General features: G+C 40.5%; 1 protein-coding gene across 3 annotated transcripts in view; it reads right to left on the bottom strand.

Annotated features, from left to right (window-relative positions):
* The window catches only part of Acvr1b (activin A receptor type 1B), a 40,641-nt gene that overhangs the window by 9,549 nt on the left and 9,717 nt on the right, over positions 1-21,375 (bottom strand). For 2 of the 3 annotated variants that reach the window (XM_046435989.2, XM_046435990.2), the window contains 4 exons: positions 8,052-8,291; positions 7,073-7,321; positions 3,606-3,836; positions 364-531 (listed from right to left, as the gene is read on the bottom strand). In XM_046435989.2, coding sequence (XP_046291945.1) covers positions 364-531; positions 3,606-3,836; positions 7,073-7,321; positions 8,052-8,291 — 888 coding nt within the window. Of the gene's footprint in view, positions 1-363; positions 546-1,855; positions 1,962-3,605; positions 3,837-7,072; positions 7,322-8,051; positions 8,292-21,375 lie in introns of all 3 variants that reach the window. The other variant, XM_058576174.1, reaches the window with a different exon arrangement.

Below are 21,375 nucleotides of genomic sequence, written 5' to 3'. Positions count from 1 at the left end.
TTCCCAGCAACGAATGTGTGAAATTACTAAACTGATGCCTCTGTCACACTGGTTTATCTTTTAAGTTCCATTCTTTTACATGTGTCCTGTGGGCATCTGAGAGGATTACTCCTTAACAAATGACTATGTCACGCCACTGTCTAATAGCTGAATGCTGATGTTACAGATTTCCCTAGGTATAGGGAGAACGCTTGTATGTCTTTGGTTTTATACAAACAAAGTTCTAACCTCTGTCCTTCAGACTAAATTACAGTTCCTGAGGTCCAGCCTTGACTCTTTTGGTAAAAGGAGTTCTAAGAACAAAATCAGTATGGATAGCTTTTAGTCTATAGAGCACCTCATTTCTCAGCTGGCTCCACTCACCTTGAGTGCCCACAATCTCCATATGTAGGTGTGCCAAGCCACTGGCAGCAGAGAGGGCCAACTTAATCATGCCCTCAATGGTTACTGTGTAGCGGTTAAGATAATCAAACAAGGAGCCATGTTCATGGTAGTCAGAGACGAGCCATAGCTGTGTCCAGGTGCCATTATCTGCAGAGAACAGAGATGATTTCCAGAAAAGGCATTACTAGCAGTAACACAGAAGAATGTGTACAACCCGAGATCCAGTCACTGGCCTGAATTCACTTTTCTTGCCTCCACACCTCCTGATGCCCCCCTGGCCAGTCTCATCTACAGTAGCTCCAATGAGGCCAGAGGAACAGTACACCTCTCCTGGGCTGCTCTCTTATTTCTCTCAGGTGGGCTGTAGGATTCCGAATAGCACTCCACTTTTCTGCCAAATTAAAAATGTGAGGCATCAGGAGAGGAAACGCATATGCTTAAAGAAAGTAACAGGCTTTGTCAGTTTTATCGCAACACTGCTCCTCACAAGACTCGCCCATCAACAATGAACAGCAGTGGCCTGCACTCATCTCCAACACAGAGGAAGGCCTTGCAAGTCCTCCTCTCTGCTCCAATGACCCTCTTAACATAGCCTTAGCACAGTACCTGCCTTACTGTAAAGTGTCTTTTCAGTTTGTTGCTCTCATCAGGCTAGGAGCTGTCTGTGAACACAGGAAAGATCTCCTTTTGCACTGTAGTATTTCGGGTCAAAAAATGTCTTTCAGTGCATGAATTATTCACTTCCCAGTATTCCCAGAAAGACCATCTTACCCTTTGGAAAATGTGTGGAGGTGGCTAGCATACACTTTATTTTCTCTTTTTTACATAGGGCTGCGAGATGGAGGAGGGCAGAGGAAGGAAGAAAGGAAAAAAGAAATACAAAAGCCAATAATCTAATTAAGCCATGCTGCTGTCACAAGGAAGACTGGAAATTGGATCAAGAGCTCCCAAATTCCAGGCTGGCACTGGTTTCACTATATTTCATACTAAATATGTCACATGGTAAAAAGGCAAGAATGAAGGAGACCAATTTTTCTCCTTCCCTGGCCCTAGCAGGGGCTTCGACAGCCAGATCCCTACTTACACAAACTGCCAGAATCAATAAAGGGAGTGGCTGCTGGAAATTACAAACCTTGGCTTCTTTTATCACACTCAAGGGCCCACCTAACTCATGGCTTCCCACCCTCTACCAGACACCTAGTCCTGAGGATCCTGCTGGTAAGTTAAGAAAAAGACATGTTTGGGTCCTGCCAAATGTATGGAAGAGGGGCTGGGGCTGGGGCTCAGTGGGAGAGCGCTTGCCTAGGATGTGTAAGGCACTGGGTTTGATTCTCAGCACCACATATAAACAAATAAATAAATAAAGGTCCATCAATAATAAAAAATATTTTTAAAAAAATGTATGTAAGATTTATATTTTGTCAAAAGGTGATGCTGTTTTAAAGAGGAGCAGCTTACTCAGAGGGAGTAAAACATTCTCCTTCCCTTTCTTCCCCTATATGCAATCCTAAGAATCTCTAACTTGGGGGTAGTTGAGGCTATCACCAACCTCCACAGCAATGTAAGGAATAAGCAGTCTGTTGTTGTTTTAGGAAGAAAAAACAAATATTTAGCATCTTCCCTGGGCTTTATAGACACTAACTTCTAAGTCACTATGCCAAGAATACAATTGCCAGAGACTCTTTTAAAATGTGAACTGAGTCCCCTCATGGCCCTCTCTGTGCTCTAGCTGCACGACTGCCAGGTGAATGCCCCTCTCCTTCTGTGAGCTCTGTGAGGGCAGAAACTGTCTTGTGTTTATATGTGATGATCTGAGCAGCTGGCAGAGGTCCTGGCCCACAGTGGTTAATAAATGCTACTGATTTTAATGAATAAGATTCCAGTTACTACACTTAACTTTCAATAAAACAGAATCTTCTCAAAAAGGTCCATTATAACCTAGCCTTTGCTTACTTCTCCACCAGTCTTTTGCAGCAACATAGCCATTCCAAGTTATGTGCAGCGTCCAACACACTTCATCTTTGCACATGTCTTCAGAGCCCTCCCCACTGGTATTTCTTCCTGGCCAATTCCTGCCACCTTTCACTCAATCAAGCTTAATTGTGACTCACCTCCAATGTGTGCTCACTAGCACAGCCTGGGGTTGCGTCCTATAATCAATTGTAAGTTTACTAGTCAGTGAGGTCCTCAAAAATAGGGATGTACCTGGGCACATGCATGACACTCAAAACTAAAGCAAGAAAGGAGGAAAGGGGGAGAAAATAAGGGACCTCAGGTAAGGGTCAAGTCAAAAGCCAAAAAAGCTACTAGGTGACATTTTGGGTACAGGCAGATCTTTGTTCTTTAGTGGCTGCTCCACTACAAGTATATATAATGTTAGTATGTCACAGAACATGGATTTATTACTTTTCTATGGTTATCCTTTCCTAGCAGGGGTGAGACCACAATTCCTCATTCTAGCAATTTTCCAATAGACTTAGTGGGGCTGAAGTTGTAGCTCAATGGTAAAGTGCTTGCTTGGCATGGGTGAGGCACTGAGTTCAATTCTCAGCATTACGTAAAAATAAATAAAATAAAGGTACTGTGTCTATCTTGGTTAAATATATATATATATATATATATATATATATATATATATATATATATTTAACTCCAGATAAGTAAGTAAACACCATGTTTCACACACACACACACACTTAGTGGAGCTCCTACAGAGACTACACTAGAGGTGGGTTTTAGAGAATGTCAAGAAAAGAAACCAAACCAGGTGTAGTGGTGCATGCTTGTAATCCCAGTGGTTTGGGAGGCTGAAGAGGAGGATTAAAAGTTCAAAGCCAGCCTCAGCAACTTAGAGAGACCTGTCCTTGTCTCAAAATAAAAAGGGCTGGCGATGTGTCTTAGTGGTTAAGCACCTCTGGGTTCAATCCCCAGTATCAAACAAACAATAAAAAGCAAAGAAGAGAAACCTAGCAGAGAAGAGAAACCTAGCTAGGGTGTGTATTTTGTTTATCTGCTCAATAACTTGGGTTTCTATGTAAGTTTTTCATGGAATAAAAGGCTCTACATCTTGAAGCATTTGAAAACTATGACCTTATTCAGACTCTCTTTTATGGGCAGTAACTAAGAAGCAAAGAGCAATTCAATTTCTCCAGCCATCCCTTTATTGAAGAATCTTGTTGACTTTGGGATGCCCTACCTGTATCCCCAGCCCAGCCCTTTACCTTTATTGTCAGCAGCAATAAATCCAAGGATGTTTTCATGCCGCAACATGACTGTCTGGTATATCTCGGCTTCCCGGAACCAAGACCGTTCTTCACGAGAAGAGAAAATTTTTACAGCTACATCACCACCCCTCCAGCGGCCACGCCATACTTCCCCAAACCGGCCTTTGCCGATAATCTCCTGTAAAACAATGGTGCGGGCCACTGTGCGCTGGACAAAGAGAGGTAACCCTGTGAATCAAAGAACAGAAAGAAATCAGACATTACAAATTTGCTAAACTTTGGAATTTCCACAATCACTGCTATCCTGAAAAGGCCCTCCATTCTATCCCATCCTTTAACCATGGAAAGCTCCATGTGCCCCTGCACCATGTCTAGTGACTCTACTGCCAGGCTGAGCCAGATAGAAATTGGAAGTGAGTGAACAAAAAGAGAAATGCCTATGATTAGCTATTCCTTAGCAAAGTAATTTCTCCTCTAGTTAGTCTGGATAATGGATTTGAATGTAAGTGTTTGACCAGATTTAATAACTCTGTATCCAGCCACCTGTGGGCCAACCTACCCACGGATCTGGTTTATTCTGATAGAACCAGGAAAAGATGAAAGCCAGGACTTAAGGTCCCAGAGCCGCTCTGCTCATCAGCCACTAGGGGGCAGTGCTGTGTGGCTAATGAAAGCCCAGGCAGTCTCAGATCAACGTTCTGCTCATAGGTAGAACTCCAGTCAGAGATGGAAGACTATCCATACTAATTTTAAGATTAATTTTACTGATTTTTCACTGCTTCATTTGATTCATTCACTATCTCTCTATCTATCCAATCACCATCCCATCACAACTGACTCAAACTCTCACTCCTTCCCACAATCAATAATAACTGTTATTTATCCCCAGTTTGATACATGTGAACTATTGTTTGCTGTGCTTACTATGCAAGAAGCTCTATGCTAAAGACCTACATAAACTGTCTCATTTACTCACAACCACCTGTACAGTAAGTATTATTATTCCCATTTTGCAGATGAGAAAATGAAGAATAAGACTCAGAAAGGAACATTATTAACTCATTCAAATTCATACAAGCAAAAGTGACAAAGCAGGGATTAAAATCCAGGACATAGTCCATGCTTTCAACTACAACAATAAAGAACCACCAAAATGTTTCTCAAATTGGACCCTTCCTTCCTTTCCATCCCCTGTGCTACTCCAGCCATTCATTCATTTACTTATATACTGGGGATCGAACCCATGGCCGCTTTACCATGGAGCCTCATCCCCAGCCCCTCTCTCCCTCCCTTTATTTATTTATTTTTGTTAATATTGAGACAGGGTCTCACTAAGTGGCTGAGGCTGGCTTCAAACTTGCCATCCTCTTGCCTCAGCCTTCAGAATCACTGGAACTACAGGTGTGGAGCACCACACCCAGCTGGCCCTTCATTTAAAAGACTTCCAACTGGTCTTTCTGCCTTCATCGCACCCTGCTCTTACCCTACACACCCACACACAGCCCTGCCTCACCCCACCCTTCCTCACAGGAGGTTGGTAAATGAACAAATTCATCCTCCACATCACTGTCAGAATTCCTTTCAAAGGAAAAAAATATGAACATTTTCCCAAGTGAAAACTTTCAGTAGATGCCTCTTATCTCTAAGATAAAATATGGCTCCTAAGATCCTTCACACCTGGGCTAGCCTGTCTTTCCTCAGCCACCTAGCAGGGACACACCATGCTGGCCTTCTTATCCTAAGTCCTTAAACATACATACTATAAACTTTCATGTCTTTTTGTCCTTTCATTCAAGGTGTTTTCCTTGGCCCAGAATATTCTCTCCCCTCTCTTAAAAATTCCAACTCCTTCAACTACATCTCCTCTTTAAGACTTTTACCCATAATCCCTATCTCTTCTATCCAATCCTGGATCAGCTTTTTTTTTTAAATCTTTGTTCCCAGAAGGGGAGCATACATTTGTTAAAATGAACTGCAAGTAACATAAGCAGCATGGACTTCAAAAACCACAGTATTAAAAAATCCAACATGAGGCTGGGGCTGGGGCTCAGCCTAGCATGTATGAGGCACTGGGTTCAATCCTCAGCACCACATAAAAATAAAATAATAAAATAAAGATATTGTGCCCACCTATAACTAAAAAAATAAATATAAATAAAAAATCCAACACGTTGGAAGTTCTTCACCTTCTGTCCTGGGAAAGGACTAAACCACCCAGAGAGATATAGTTATTAACCATTTTACTCCAGATAAGTAAATAAACACCACGCCTCACTAGCCTCAGCTGGTCCTGGATCTGAAAAACTCTGGAACACTCAAGCCACGGTCCTCCAAGAGCAAGTCAAGTCACAGAATCAACCAGGCAGGTCTAACCACTGCCCCACCTCTTTTAGCAAAGAACAGCCATGTATTTTCTCTGTTTCTAAAAATATGGAGCTTTTAAATATATCCATCATTTTGGTGCTCTCTACTGCCGAGCTTAATAAAAGCGAAACCACTGAAATTCAGGAGATGTCACAGCTCAAAGTATTCCTGTGTTCAAGAAGGAATGTCTGGCCATGATGGATGGCATAATTTCCCTACAGAACAATAGCCTGTCCCATGGCAAGGAAACATAAAAACATTCTCACAAATATGATTCTGTGTGTTCTAACTAGAACAGCAACGCTGATCTCCAAGGCTGAGTTGTTATTGTTGTTTTCTGGAAGAATGGAATATCATTATGACTAAAGTAACAGTTTATTTTCATTACCAAAAAAAAAAAAAAAAAAAAAGTCTTTTGTAGTCATGTTCACATCTAATTGCTGAGCTATGCCCCAAGACCTGAATAACCTCAATTCCCTCCATCCAAAATTCTGGTCTCATGCCAAGGTCCAGCGTTGGGTTCATCGTCCCCATCTAAGAAAGACTTGGTCAACAACAGGCACTACAGGAAATGGAGCTGATGCTATGCTGGAAGCCCAAACTGCTTTTATGGTAACCCCCTCCAAAAAACCCTTGGGCAATGGTACAAGTCAATGATTCACCAAATCCCAACTCTAGCTTTACTCAATGTCCTTAAACTCCCCTTGTGGTTGCTCAGAGATCAATGATTAGCTGTCACCACCTCACAGAAATCCAGCACACTCCTGTTTCTCAAAAGGGGCCCTTCAATTGAGCACTCCACTGCTCAGGTGGAACCAGCTGAATTTTAATAGATGTATGGGTACAAGACTAGGAGAAGGGAGGCAGGGTTTCTCCAACGAGTTTTGCACTTAACCTTTGGAATCCCAGGGTATAAAAGATTTTCTGTGAACCCATTATCATATCTTATTACACGTCAGACTCCAAAAAAAGGGAAATTATGAAACCACATGACTCAATGCTAGTAGAAACAAGCACAGGGCTCCGGCCTTCCTCACACACTCTCCTGCTGGGAAACAGTCATGAGGGCCAACAGACACAGCGCCTACAGAACTCAGTACCTGAGCCAGACCCTGATGTGGAGAGATCGTAGACAAGATCCTGAAGCGTCTTGTCTTTGGAAAGACACATCTCACATGAGGGATCTTCCATGTCCAGTCTCTGGCGGTTGTGATAGACACGCTGATGATAGTTAATAACAAGGAAAACAATGATGATGATGAGAAACAGAAGGAAGACTGGGCCAGCAATAATGCCTACCAGCTCCACAGGGCCCCACACGGAAGGGTGCTCAGGCTCCTTGAGGTGACCTGGGTCAAACGAGAGAAGGAACACAGAGTAAAAACAAGGGAACGCTGTGGCCTTACTTATCTCCAACACTGCCTCCAAGTGAGAAAGGGCCCTTCCCCCTCAAGGTTTTAAGTTTTTAAAATTCCTTTGATCTCTCTCTGGTCTTACTGGGCTTGTCTATCTACTTAGATTCTCTCCATGCCAACTTCTTTGGTTGAATTGTCCCTTCTATGATCAAACCAAACCCACTTTGGAACTTCACAGCATGTCAGGGTCCCACCTTAGATAAATGCCAGTTTCCACTCTCCTTTAGGCTCTGCTCCAGCATCTCTCCTCCTTGGATCTGCCTGGTGATACCTTCTAAATGGCAGATTTTGTGATCACCACCCTTTCCTAATTCTAGCCCCTCTTCACATCTGCCCATCTCCCTTCCTAGAGCAGACCCCTTCACAAGGCTCTGGTGCCATTTCTTTCCAGATCAGTCCCACATCCTCTGTGGGGATTCCTGCCTGGCTCTGCTGCCCATGGCTGTTCAGCCACTACCCAAAATGCAGATCTCACTTCTGGGACTTACTTGAAAATTTGCCTCTCTCATTCTCAATCTATAAACCTAACTTGAGAGGAATGCCATCCCTTGTCACCTCAGGGAGCATTCAAAAGGCAAGGGAGTGGGGAAGAGCACAGAAAATGGAAGGAGGAGGTGCGCTACCTCCAAGATGAGCCAATAGTCTGATAAGGACATGCACTTACCACTGGGCACCCTCAAGTCGATCTTGTTGCAGAAGTCAGTATAGCAACAGTGGGTGTTGCGCAGATCCTCTGAGCTCAGGCAGTAGAAGGGCTTCCCAGCAGGGACCAGCTCCACTTTGGGGATGCAGGTACGCACATGGTGCTCCATCCCATCCAGGTTGAAGATGGAAACCATGCAGGCCCCATCTGTTTCACACGTGTAGTTGGCCTGTAGACAGCTGGTGCATGCACACAGCAGAGCTGCAGGGGATTTGGGAGTAGACATTGAAAGCAACAATGAGGTCTTTTCCAGGTCCTTTTCTAGACTTAGAATATAATCCCTTAGCATACTTCAAGCTCCAAAACAGAAACTTTTATGGAGATGGGGCCAGAAAGATATCTTCAACTGGAGCACAACCCTTTTCAGCTCACAGATAAAGCTTGATAGGCCCCACCATTCCTCTCAATGATCTATTCCATGCCTGTGAGAGACAGAGGAACCACCTTCTCATTCAAACCAAGATGGCCTGCAGAGAGGATGGAATCTCTCCTATAGAAGATAGGAGGCACCCCCCTACACACACACACACACTCTCTCTCTCTCTCTCTCTCTTTTTCCATGTAAAACCACCTCAGGGTTCCTTGGAGCCAGAATCAAGCCATCTCCTCTTTCAGGCATGAGGCACGCCTACAGCTTCCTGAATGTAGTGCGCACACTCTTACACATTCTCTTGCAAAGCTTTTTTCCTGCCCAGTTTTCGAAAAGCCTTCAAAATTCTGCTCAAACACCACTTCCTTTGAAAAGCTTCCCCTGACCATTCCATCATTGTTTCTTCCCTTTAGTCTATGTCAGGTGTCCCTCTCATGAGGGCCAAAAAGAATGTCTTCCAAAGAGGAGAATTTTAGTGCCTACCTCATAAAGTTATTATGAGGACTAAATGAGATAATGCCTAAAAGGTGCTCAATAAATTTAACCCATTCTGAAAGGCCCCTGGACAGCACTTACAGTTTTTTGTTGTTGTTTTCCCCCAGAGAGGCCGTGTACATGATCACCTCTGTGACTAATCAGTTTTGCTAGGTGTGTATCATGCTATGTGTGTGCCACTGACAGGAAATTACTGTAAATGAATTTGGCGCCTCTGAAAGCCTGTTCTGCAGCCCTGGAATCTGCAATTCTTTATTTATCTGACTAACAAGAATAGCACAGACAGCAGCAGTTGGTTCTTCCAACACTGTCTCCCATGAGCCTAACCTAGCCCTGACCTCTTGGGATGGGCAGACATGTGGCTTTGGCCACTACAACACTAAGGCTGGGATGCGCAGTGCTGAGAAAGGTACTCATCCATCAGTGCTTGGAGGGGAGGCCCATCAAGTCCCAGGTGGCACATTCAATAAGCACTGTCTGGGTACCCAGGGGGAAGACTTGCACTCCAAGGTCTCTGGAGGAGAGACATTTGCAACCGGTCCCACAAAAAGCCACACTGGCCCAACTCTCCATTTAGGCTGTAAAGAATCTATCTTTGTGTCTTCCTCCAATACTCTAGAAGACATCTCTTGTCTTTTCAAATGCAAAGACAGATTCTAAATGTCTTAGTGTCTAACCCCTCCTGCCACAGGCTTTCTATAAATGAGAGAATCCCTTGTCGTTCCCACTCGAGGAAACAGAGGAGAGGCAGCACCAGCAGGTACACAGACAGGGTTGACCTCACTGCCCAGTCTGTTGTATTTTTTTTTTTACAACCTTTGATCAGATCCCTATCTTCTGGGAGAAATTCCAAAACATGTTGCTACCTGCTAAAGAGCGTAGGTAGTATTGATTCTTAAAGGCATGAAGTTTAAAGTAGGTATTTATGAGAACAGGATCCACATCATAAAAAGAATTTTAAAAGCAAATTTCTCCTAAATTTCAATTTAAACCCTGGTAGTCACAAAAAAGACTAAGGGCCTTCTCATTTTTTTTCTCCCAAATGCCCTTATTTGTTCTTTTATTCTTTTGGTAACTTAAAACTTTTACAACTCTCAGAATACTTGGTCCAACTCTCTTTTACCCCATTGGAATCCTGCTTCCAACAAAGTTCATCTCCCCCCGACACCCCTGTGTGCATTCAGGAGTGAGGGGTCCCTGTAAGGAGCATGCTTCTCAGTATATATGCTGTGATGTCCAGCAAAGAGAACAGTGTTGGAGCTATTTCGGGAGGCAAGAAAGGGAAAATTAACAACTTCAAGAGAGGACTATTCTGAGCAGGGTGAGACACACAAGGCCAAACCCACAGTAGCCTGTTTAAAAAGAGCTCACTTCAGAGTCCATCAATTAGTGTAGCAGAGCAGTCAGAAATCTTTCTGATTCCAGATATTTATTCTCCTTTTGTTGGTTCATGGCCTCTTTCACAGTGATTCATTCTGGAGAATGAACACACCCACACGTGGCTCATTATTTTTGGGAAGTACTTAAACAATCTTGGTGTAAGACAGGAAAGAGCAAAAGTGGTGAAATCTATGCTAACAGGGACTGAGAACGGAACTGGAGGCTGGGCCCCAGGGGCTGATGATAAGGGAACTGGGTGAGTCCCTAAGCCTATCTGGATCTCAACTGTCCAACCAGAACACATTTTTTCTTACAGAGATGGTAGGGAGATTAGTCAAATGTCTGCTAAGTGCTGTGGGTACCTTGAGAAACACTTGCTCTACACATATCTATGTACATCTATGTACACTCTGAACAGATAAACTTTTATGATAACCATCACTATTGCCCACACCCAGGAAAAGGTCTGAATTTACTCACTAGGAGCCACAGTGGGTATCACAGCAGAACAGGTCATAAAGACCTAAAGCTCAAATGTCAGCACTTGTGTTAATCACATGACCTTGAGCAAGTTTACTGCACTAGTTTCTTTTGTGCTCAATCTGTATAGTGGGACTATTAATAACTCTTCACAGTACTGTGTAAGAATTACATGAAACAACATAAAAGCACTTAATAGTAGGTACTCAATAAATATGAATCCCTCTTCTGAATGTAAAACCTAAAAAATAAAAATAAACAACCATACAAAATAAAATGTTTCTCTTGAACCACTGATTAGGAAGTGGAAAGTTACAGCAAGGTCTCGGCAAGAAGCTATTCAAGTCTATGTGCTGTGGGTAACTAGTCGCGTGGCTTTGGGCAAGTCATTTAACCTCTCTGAACCTCATTTTCCTCATGATTAACCAGAAAGAAGGAACTGAACTAGATGACCTCCAAAATCCTTTCCAGCTCAATCTAGATTTAGTTTTGTTTTTTAATTCACACTGTTTGGATCATTGATCCAACACTGAACAATTCTGCTGTTTTATATACCTTTTCCTAAATGTCTTTAAGACAGACATTTTGCCCAGTCTTCTGTTAATATTATTCACTAAAACAAAATAAGTGGTAATAAAATTATAAACATATCTGAACTTACTGTAAATTTAGTACACTAAATCACAAACCTAAATCCAATTCCCTTTGAAAAGTCAAGTATGTACGAATGATAACAGACCCTTACAATGTTTCACAATGACTCATCAGGTTAAAAAGTCTGCATGTATATAAGCAAGTGCATACCTAAAATTCTCCTTATTCCACAAAGTGTTACATGTGAGAAAACTAAATCACAGAAGTGTCACTAAATCACTCAAAATGTAAACAAAAAAGTGGTCAGAACAAGAGTAGGGTAGACTTCTGTTATTAGCAAGTTTATTAGTCAAACCTGAATTCAACACAAAACCACCTTGGCAGAATTTGAACATGGTTCCTAAGTATGATTAGAAGGTGGTTTGTGGTAGGATGTAAATGCAAATTTGATTCATGAAAGAGGCTGTGTTTTGAGAAGGCAGACAAGTCCCAACTTGGGTAAACTCCATCAAGCTGCGCACAGGCCTCCAAAGAGAGGAGGGCACTGGGCAGGTCTTTGGCCCAGCTGGGAACTCTCAGGATCCCCACACAGGCCTGAGTGATTCAGAAATCTCTTCTGTGATTTAGTTTTCCAAACTGTCATTTCTCATACATAACACTTTGGTTGTGGAATAAGGAGAACTTTAGGTATGTATTTGCTTGCGTAGTCCTTTTAGTAGTCTTTTTAGTAGTCTCATGTAGTCTTTTTAACCTGATGATTACTGCACTGGGCTTGTTTTTGTGGCGCCAGGGATGGATCCCAGGGCTTCAGGCACTCACAAGTACTCTACCATTGACCTACAAATCCATCCCTGGCTTCTCTGGGAAAGAACAAAGACCACAAATTTGATTTCAGCCCCAGTAATACTAGTTTTATATTAGGGTGTGATGTTTTCAGTTTTGTTTCCCATAAGAACACACTGCATAGACTGCATTACTTTTCAAGAGTTTTCACCTTCATTTTCTCATGTGATCCCCACAGGAGTTCACAAGAGCTGAGGTAGGTGTAGCTGTCCCACTTTATGGGTAGTAAAGCCAAGAAGATAAGGAACTCACAAATGATAAACAAGTAAACAATGGAGCCACAACTCCAACTCAGGTCTCTAGGCCCCAAGTCCACACAGCATCCTACAATCTACCTTCTGGCAATGTCCAGCACCCCTAACTTTTCAGGGCCATCACTGTACTACAAACATCATCAGAAGTAGGACACATCATTCTGCAAATAATACTGACATCAACTAAAGGCATTCTTACCATCACTATGTCAAATCCACTCAGGGTTTTCTGACCAAAAAGCCTCACCAAGTCTTCCTGCAGTTTACCTCCAGGGATTTGGCATGTTACAGTCCAAGACAGCAGAGGCATTTATTTCACCGTGAATTCCTTAATGCACATTAATGACTAGAAGTGCCATTCTACACACACATACACCAGACCTTTTTTTTTTTTTTTTTTTGATACAGGGTCTTGCTAAGTTGCCCATGCTGATCGCAAACTCCTAGACTCAAGAGATCCTCCGGCCTCAGACTCCCCAAGTATATTGGACTAAGGTATGCGCTACCATGCCTATCCATCCCTATCTTTAAAAGACAGTTTTTTATACAGAGTGAAGTTCCTTTGCTCCCTTGGTAATTTCAAAATAACCACCTTGTACAGACCTTATTAAGTTTTTCCCATTCAAATTAAGTCTCTTAATTTTGCTTTGTTCATATGTATACTTAGCTCCTTTTAAAAAGTCCCAAACTATGGGCCTTAGAAAACCACAATACCACTTCCCCTCCAGTGGGTAATTTTTCTTGGGTTCAATGCCCCTTCCCCTTTTTGCAGTGCTGGATATTGGGCTCATGCACGATAGGCAAGCATTCCACCACTAAGCTACATCCCCAGCCTATGGTCCTGACTTTTATTATGGAACCCACAAGTATAGCAACCAGGGCCTCCTTGGAAAACTCTTTACAGAGGAAAAACAGGTCACTCTAACAGTCTTCTGGCTGAGGTGCCATTTAATGAAATGGACTGTTACATTTGCCTTTGTGTCTACAAGGTTGAATTCGAGTAGGCACACACTAAATATTTGCTGAAAAAATAGCCATTCAGGGTTGGGCTGTGGCTCAGTGGAAAAGCGCTTGACTAGCATATGTGAGGCACTGGGTTTGATTCTCAGCACCACATACAAATAAAATAAAGGTCCATCAACAACTAAAAAAAATTTTTTTTTTTTAAAAATGGCCATTCATCCATTAAGGTCTGAAAGAAGAAAGAATATTATTCCAGCTACTATGGCCGTGTAACAAATTACCCACAAAATTTATGACATAAAACACTATTTATTCTGAACATGGATTCTGAGGGCCAAAAATTTGGGCAGAACAAAGCAGGGACTGGTTTGCCTCTACAAAGTCCCGGGTTTCAGATAGAAAACTCCAAGGCTGGGGGCTGGGATCATCTGAAGGCTCACCCCCTCCCACATGTTAGTAGGTAGGTGATGCTGGTTGTTGGCTAGGGGTCTTGGCTCCTCTTTATGTGGCCCTCTCCAAGTAGCTTCTGTGCATAGGCTACCCTAGGCTTCTCACAGCATGATAGCCAGTTTTCACCAAGCAAGTTTCAAAAAGGAGTGAGCAAGGCAATAATTGTATCCTTTTAATGGCCCAGCCTTAGAAGTCACAGAGTACAGCTGGGGATGTAGCTCTGTGGTAGAGCCCTTGCCTAGCATGACTGAGGTTCTGGTTTGATCCCCAGCACCGCAAAAGAGAAGTCAGAGAACATTGTGTGCATCATGTACTTGAAGCTGAAATAGTCATGCCTCCATCCAAATTCAAGGGGGCAGGGGTAGACCCATCTGTTGGTGGAGGGAATGTTAAAATCACATTGTAAGAACATGTGGAATAGAAGATATAGATGCAGTCATTTAGGAGACGCAACTTGCCACAAAGACCTACTTCTTTAGGTCTAAAACATCCTGTCTGACTACTTAAATTCAGAACAAAGTAACATTTATCACAAACCAACAATGAACTTTATAAGATTGGATTTAATTTTTAAACTACTTCGAGCGGTATATAACTATACTTATCCACTTTGAAAGAATTTGGGGATGCATATTTTCATAGCATGCATCTCAATAAAAAATGGGGAATATAATTCTTTTGTTTCCTCTGTGTCACTGATAGCACCTTCAGGGAGACATAATTGCATACCTATCAACAACTTGGGGCCTGAGGTCACAGAGTCTCAGTTTGAATCCTGACTTTATCGCTGTTACCCGAGCAATATGGGGCAAGTTTCTTAAGCTTGCTGGCTTTATCTATCCAATTATAAAATGGAGATAACAACAGAATCTATTTCATGGTGGGGGGTGCGGGGTGGGGGGCTCTGAGAATAAGATAATCATTAAACAAAGCTCTTAGCAAAGTGCCTATACAATTAAGTTCACATTAAATGCTAGATATACCCCAACTGTTCAAGTTTTAAAATATCTTTAATTTTTTGTTATTGATGTTGGAATCCTCAGCAAGTTATATTTTGAACTACTCAGTTTCCCACAGTATCATAAAATAATGACAACAGCCTTAATATTATCAAATATCCAATCAAGGATATTTGCAGAAGAATGAAATTAGACCCTATCTCTCTCACCCTGCACAAAAATCAACTCAAAATGGATAAAAGACCTTAGAATTAGACCAGAAACTATGCTGAAAAGGTAAGCTCGAGACTCCAGCTTTTAGGCACAGGCAATGACTTTCTCAATGACTTTCCCCTAAAGCTCGGGAAATAATGCCAAGAGTTAATAAATGGGACAGCATCAAATTAAAAAGCTTCTGCACAGCAAAGGAAACAATTAGGAATGTGAAGAGAGAACCCACAGAATGGGAGAAAATCTTTGCTAGTTACTCTTCTGACAGAGGATTAATATCTAGAATACATAAAGAGCTCAAAAAACTTGACACCAAAAATCAAATAACCCAATTAATAAATGGACAAATGAATTAAACAGACACTTTTCAAAAGAAGAAATACAAATGGCCAACAAATATATATGGAATAGAAGATTTAGATGCACTAGGCATGCAACCATTGTATTACCCAGCTACACCACTCTCAGTATTTACCCTGAAGAATTAAAGGCATCTTACAACAGCGATACCTGCATACCCATGTTTACAGCAGCACAATTCATAACAGCCAAACTATGGAACTAGCCTAGATGTCCATTGATGGATGAATGGATAAAGAAAACATGGCATGTATACACAAAGGAACTTTACATAGCCATAAAGAAAAATGAAATTATGGCAGTTGCAAGAAATGGATGGAACTAGAGATCATCATGCTAAATGAAATAAGTCAAACTCAGGTGGTCAAGGGTCCGATGTTTTCTCTCACATGTGGAAACTAGAGAGAAAAAAAAAAAAGAAAACAAAGGTGGGGATGGATCTCCTAAAAATCAAAGGGAGATCAGTAGAGGAAAGGGACAAAGGGTTGAAGGGAGGGAAGGGGGAATGCTGGGGAGAGATATGGCCAAATTATATTGTGCATATGTAACAACAAAGCCCATCGGTGCATACAACTATAATGCATCAACAAAATGAAAAAAAAAAAGTTAAAAAATCCAATCAATGTTCAAACATCCTCTATTGTCTCAAAAAAAAAAAAAAGTTTTTTAACAGTTGGTTTGTTCAAATTTGGATCCAAATAGATCTTTTCACTGTCCTTGGCTGAAAAGTCTGTTAAACCTTTTTTAATCTATAGATGTTCCTGCTGTTGTTATTTTTCCTTAAAAATTGTTTGTTAAGAAACCAGACTATTTGTCTGCATTTCCCACATTCTGGATGTTGTTGATTGACTCCCTGTGATACCATTTTACAAGTAGCTCTCTTCTCTGTATTTTCTATTTTTAAAACATTTATTTTTATTTGTTCTTTTTATTTACACATGACAGTAGAATCTATTTTGATATGTTGTTACAAATGTGTATTTTCTATAAGCTAAGAGCTAGATCTGGGTTTTGATTTGATTCAGGTTCAAATATTTAACTAGAATACCCATAAAGCAGAAAACTTTCAGCTGTCTCCTTTTATAATGTAATATTAGTTCCCACCTTTTTTTTCTTTCTTTTTGGTGGTACTAGAAATTGAACGTAGCGGCATTCCACAACTCAGCTACATCCCCAATCCTTTTTAAAAATTTCTTATTTTCAAACAGGGTCTAAGTTGCACACACAGGCCTCAAACTTAAAATCCTCCTGTCTCTCAAACCCATGTGTGCTCTCATGCCCATTTTTTTTTTCTTTTTTTTTTTTAAGTTTTTTTCTTTATCTTTTCCAGGCCCTGAGTAAGTATTCTGTTGCCTCAACACTCTCCCCCTCCAATTCCAACAGGCAGTCTTTGACACATATTCATTCTTTGTCTAGGAAAGACTAAGCTAAGCACTCCCTCTACTAGACTACCTGCAATTACTTCTGTACTAAATTTCATTCAACACTCAAGATCAAGATCAGCTTCAGTGTATTTCCTTGGTAATTCTAAGACTGCCTATCCTAAAGATGGGTTCTTTTTTTTTTTTTTTTTTTTAAAAAAAAAAGAAAGGACAGTGTGAAGGAAAGTCAGTCTTTTTTTTTTTTTAAAGAGAGAGAGAAAGAGAGAGAGAGAGAGAGAGAGAGAGAGAGAGAGAGAGAGAGAGAATGAATTTTAATATTTATTTTTTAGTTATCGGCGGTCACAACATCTTTGTATGTGGTGCTGAGGATCGAACCCGGGCCACACGCATGCCAGGCAAGCACGCCACTGCTTGAGCCACATCCCCAACCCAAGATGGGTTCTTAAGATGGCTATGTTCCTCTCTTGTTCATGTCTGGATAATTAAAGTCTGCAATCATTTATGTCTGACCTAATTCTGTGCCTTCTCCAATTTCATTACCCTGGTCAAGTGGTCTGCATCATATCCCTCCTAGACCAACTATAACACATAAGGGAAAGATCTCACTGAGAGATCTCAGGCCATACTGTCTTTATCTAGTCAAGCTGATGGACTTTTATGCAGGTCCATTCTCCCCACAAATCTGCTATCTTAATCTCTCCAACTACGGGGTGTCCTCCTACCTGGTCTCTGACTAAGCCTATCTAACATTGTACATCAAAGCCCTTGCTTAATACTAAGCTTTATGATTCTAATATTTCATTTACTTGGTAAGGAAGTAAATGAATTCTACTTAGTAGGAAAGTCCAGTCACCATAAACATTACTAATGCTATTATGAATACTGAATACTAGATTTTGACTCTTTTTTTAAACATATATATATGTATTTTTAGTTGTAGTTGGATAATACCTTTATTTTATTTATTTATTTGTATGTGGTGCTGAGGATTGAACCCAGTGCCTCACACGTGCTAGGTGAGCACTCCACTGCTGAGCCACAATCTTAGCCCCTAGATTTTGATTCTTTTATACACTTTCACTTTACTAGGTTGTTCTCTTGTTTTTACTTTTTGGCTTATAAATTCCCTTTGTTAAAAAAAGAAAAAAAAAGTTCAAGGTGTGGTATAAACAATAGTGGTAACAGGCTGCAGCTCCTGGAAGAATAGCCTATCAGGAGCAGGAGTGGCAACAGCAAAAGGAAAAAAAAAAAAAAATCAAAAAAGGCATGGTGGCGTCTGTAATCCCAGCAGCTCAGGGGGGTGAGGCAGGAGGATCTCAAGTTGAAAGTCAGCCTCATCAACTTAGTGAGGCTTTAAGTAACTCAGTGAGACTCTGTTTCTAATTAAAATATAAAAAAGGACTGAGGATATAGCTTAGTGGTTGGGTGCCCCTGTGTTCAATCCCTGGTACAAAAAAAAAAAAAATCAAACACCACAGAATATACAATATAGAGGTTGAACACTCCCTTTATTCCTGCCCCGGAGATATTTACTATCAGGTTTGATGTATATTCTTCCAGGATTTCCAGTTTCTTAGGTATACTAATGTATTTTTAAGAATTTTCCCCCCAAATTGAGTGATGCTGGAAAATTAAAAACTCAACTTGTCTACCAGCGAATTAAATTATACATAATATATTAAATATAACTGTATATATGAGAGAGACTCACTCTCTCCATATTAAAATCTCAATGGTCATTTTTGCAGAAATGAAAATGCTGATCCTAAAATTCATATGGAATTGCAAGTGATCCTAAATAGTCAAAACAATCTTAGGGCAGGGCAATAAAGTTGGAGACTCATACTTCTCAATTTTAAACTACAAAACTACAGTTATAAACCACTATTGTACTGGCTTAAGAACAGACATATTGATCAATGGAAGAAAATTGAGAGTCCAAAACTAAAGCCATACACCTATAATCAATTGATTTTCATCACAAGTGCCTAGAACATTCTAAGGGAACAACTGGATAGCCACTTGCAAAAAGAAGTCAAACCCTTACCTTACATACCTTACTTAACTCAAAACAGATCAAAGACATAAATATATGACATAAATATATGACTTACAGTGCAAAACGTCTAAAACTCTTAGAAGAAAACAGGGGTAAATCTTCATGACCTTGGATTTGGCAATGTTCTCTCAGATATGGCACTTAAAGTGCAAGCAACAAAAGAATAGGTAAATTGAACTTCATCAAAATTAAAAACTTTTGTGCATCAATGGACAATATCAAGACAGTAAAAAGACAACAAATGGGAGAAAGTATTTCCAAATTATATATCTGATAATGCTCTAGTAATCAGAATAAAGGACTCTTACAACTCAACACCAAAACAACCCAATTAAATCAAATGTGGTGGCATACACCTGTAACTCCAGCAACTCAGGAGGCTGAGGCAAAAGTATCACAAATTTGACACTATTCTCAGCAACTAACAAGGACTTAAGCAAGATAATAAATAAAAAGGACTGACAATATAGTTTGGGAGTAAAGTGCCCCTGGGTTCTGTCTCCAGTATGCCACCCCCAAATTCAAAAACTGGGCAAAGGACTTGAACTGACAGTTTTCCAAAGATGATAGACAAATGGCCAACAAACATATGAAAAAAAATGTTCAATGTCAGCTCAAATGCATTTCAAATTTAAATGCCAAATCAAAATCACAAACTATTACCTCACATCTATAAGGAAGGCCATAAGAAAATGAAAACTGGCGAGAGATGGAGATACTGGAACTCATATATTGCCAGTAGTGACTTAAAAAAAAAAAAAAAGCAACATGACAGGATGTGGCTCAGTGTTAGAGTACTTGCCTGGCATGCGTGAGGCCTTGGGTTCAATCTCCAGCACCACACACATACACATACACAGAGACACAACATACATTGTAAAAAAAATGTTTGTGACTCCTTGATAAGTTAAACATAGAATTGCCACATAACTCAGCAATTCTACTCCTATGTATATATCCAAAAGAACTGAAAACAAGTGTTCAAACAAAAATTTGTTCATGAATATTCTAATAGCACTATTCACAAAAACCAAAAAGTAGAAAACAGGGGCTGGGGTTGTGGCTCAGTGGTAGAGCACTTGCCTAGCATGCCAGAGGCACTGGGTTCGATCCCCAGAACCACATAAACAAATAAACAAAATAAAGGTATTGTGTCCATCTACAACTTAAGAAATAAAATTTAAAAAAAAAACCCAAATGTCTATCAAATAATGAATGGATGAACAATATATGGTATATTCACAAAATGGAATATATTTAGCCACAAAAAGAAATAAGCTACTGATACACACTACAATATAGATGAACCTTGAAAACATTATGTTAAGTGAAAGAAGCCACATATCATATGATTTCACTTATACAAAATATCCAAAAATCAGATTTGTGGTTGTTAGGAGTGAGGGAGAGGGGACAGTGACTACTTAATGGGTATAGGGTTCTCTTTCAGAGTAATGAAAAATGCTGACAGTTTGCATATTATGAAGGTATTTGATGCCACTGAATTGTATACTTTAAAATTATTAAAATGGTAAATTATGTTATATGTAGTTTATCACAATTAAAAACTACCATAAATCCACACTTGCAAAACCATATATGTATAATATAATCTCAATTACAAAAACAAAAAAATCCATAACACATGCATGAGCAAGAAAAAAGAAAGAAAAGTGGGGTTTTTTGTTTGTTTAGTTGTTGACGGACCATTATGTTTTATTTATTTCTATGCGGTACAGAGAATTGAACCCAGTGCCTCACACATTCTAGGTCAGAGCTCTACCACTGAGCTACAACCCCAGCCCAGTACAGTGTTTTTTAAAAACATGTTCCTCCTAAATCTCTAGGCTCTCCATGACATCTCAGGAATCTCAACTCCACAAGGAGGAAACCAGTGTTCTTTTCACTCTTTTCTGAACTGGTCCGTAGCACAGTGCCTGGTAAATAGCACTGTGCTTAATAAATCTCCACCTGATAACTTAAAAGATGAAGAGGGCTCTGCAATATAGAACACTGCAGAGGATACCTTAATTTTTAAGTGCTCCACTTGCGACTGGTGTGGTGGCACACACCTGTAATCCCAGCTACTCTGGAGGCTGAGGCAGGAGGATAGCAAGTATGAGGCCAGTCTGAGCAACTTACTGTCTCAAAATAAAAAATAAAAAGTCCTGTGGATTTAGCTCATTGGTAGAGCACTCCTGGCTTCAATCCCTGATACGGGACAGGGGTAGGGGGGCAGCAGGAAGAAGAGGGCTCCACTATTTTAAGAAGAAAAAAATAAGTGTTTAATAGCTGCTGATCTAGACAACTGCCAAAATGTTTAATGAAAATCCTGAATTGGGTTAAAAAATAGAGGTGTCTGGCACTAAACTGACCCAAAATTGAGGTAGTGTTTGGTTCTCTTGGGGGGAAAGTGTGAGAAGGCAGTATCTGAGAACTAAAGTTCTAACTAGTCTAAGGAGAAAAATCTTGCAGCAGTAACACAA

The sequence above is a fragment of the Marmota monax genome, unplaced genomic scaffold, assembly GCF_021218885.2.
Source record: "Marmota monax isolate L192 unplaced genomic scaffold, Marmota_monax_Labrador192_F-V1.1 WCK01_AAM20220418_F8-fsc00012, whole genome shotgun sequence".
NCBI classification, from domain to species: Eukaryota; Metazoa; Chordata; class Mammalia; order Rodentia; family Sciuridae; genus Marmota; species Marmota monax.
The sequence above is the reverse complement of the archived record's forward strand: the minus strand, read 5'-3'. Positions and strand labels throughout refer to the sequence as shown.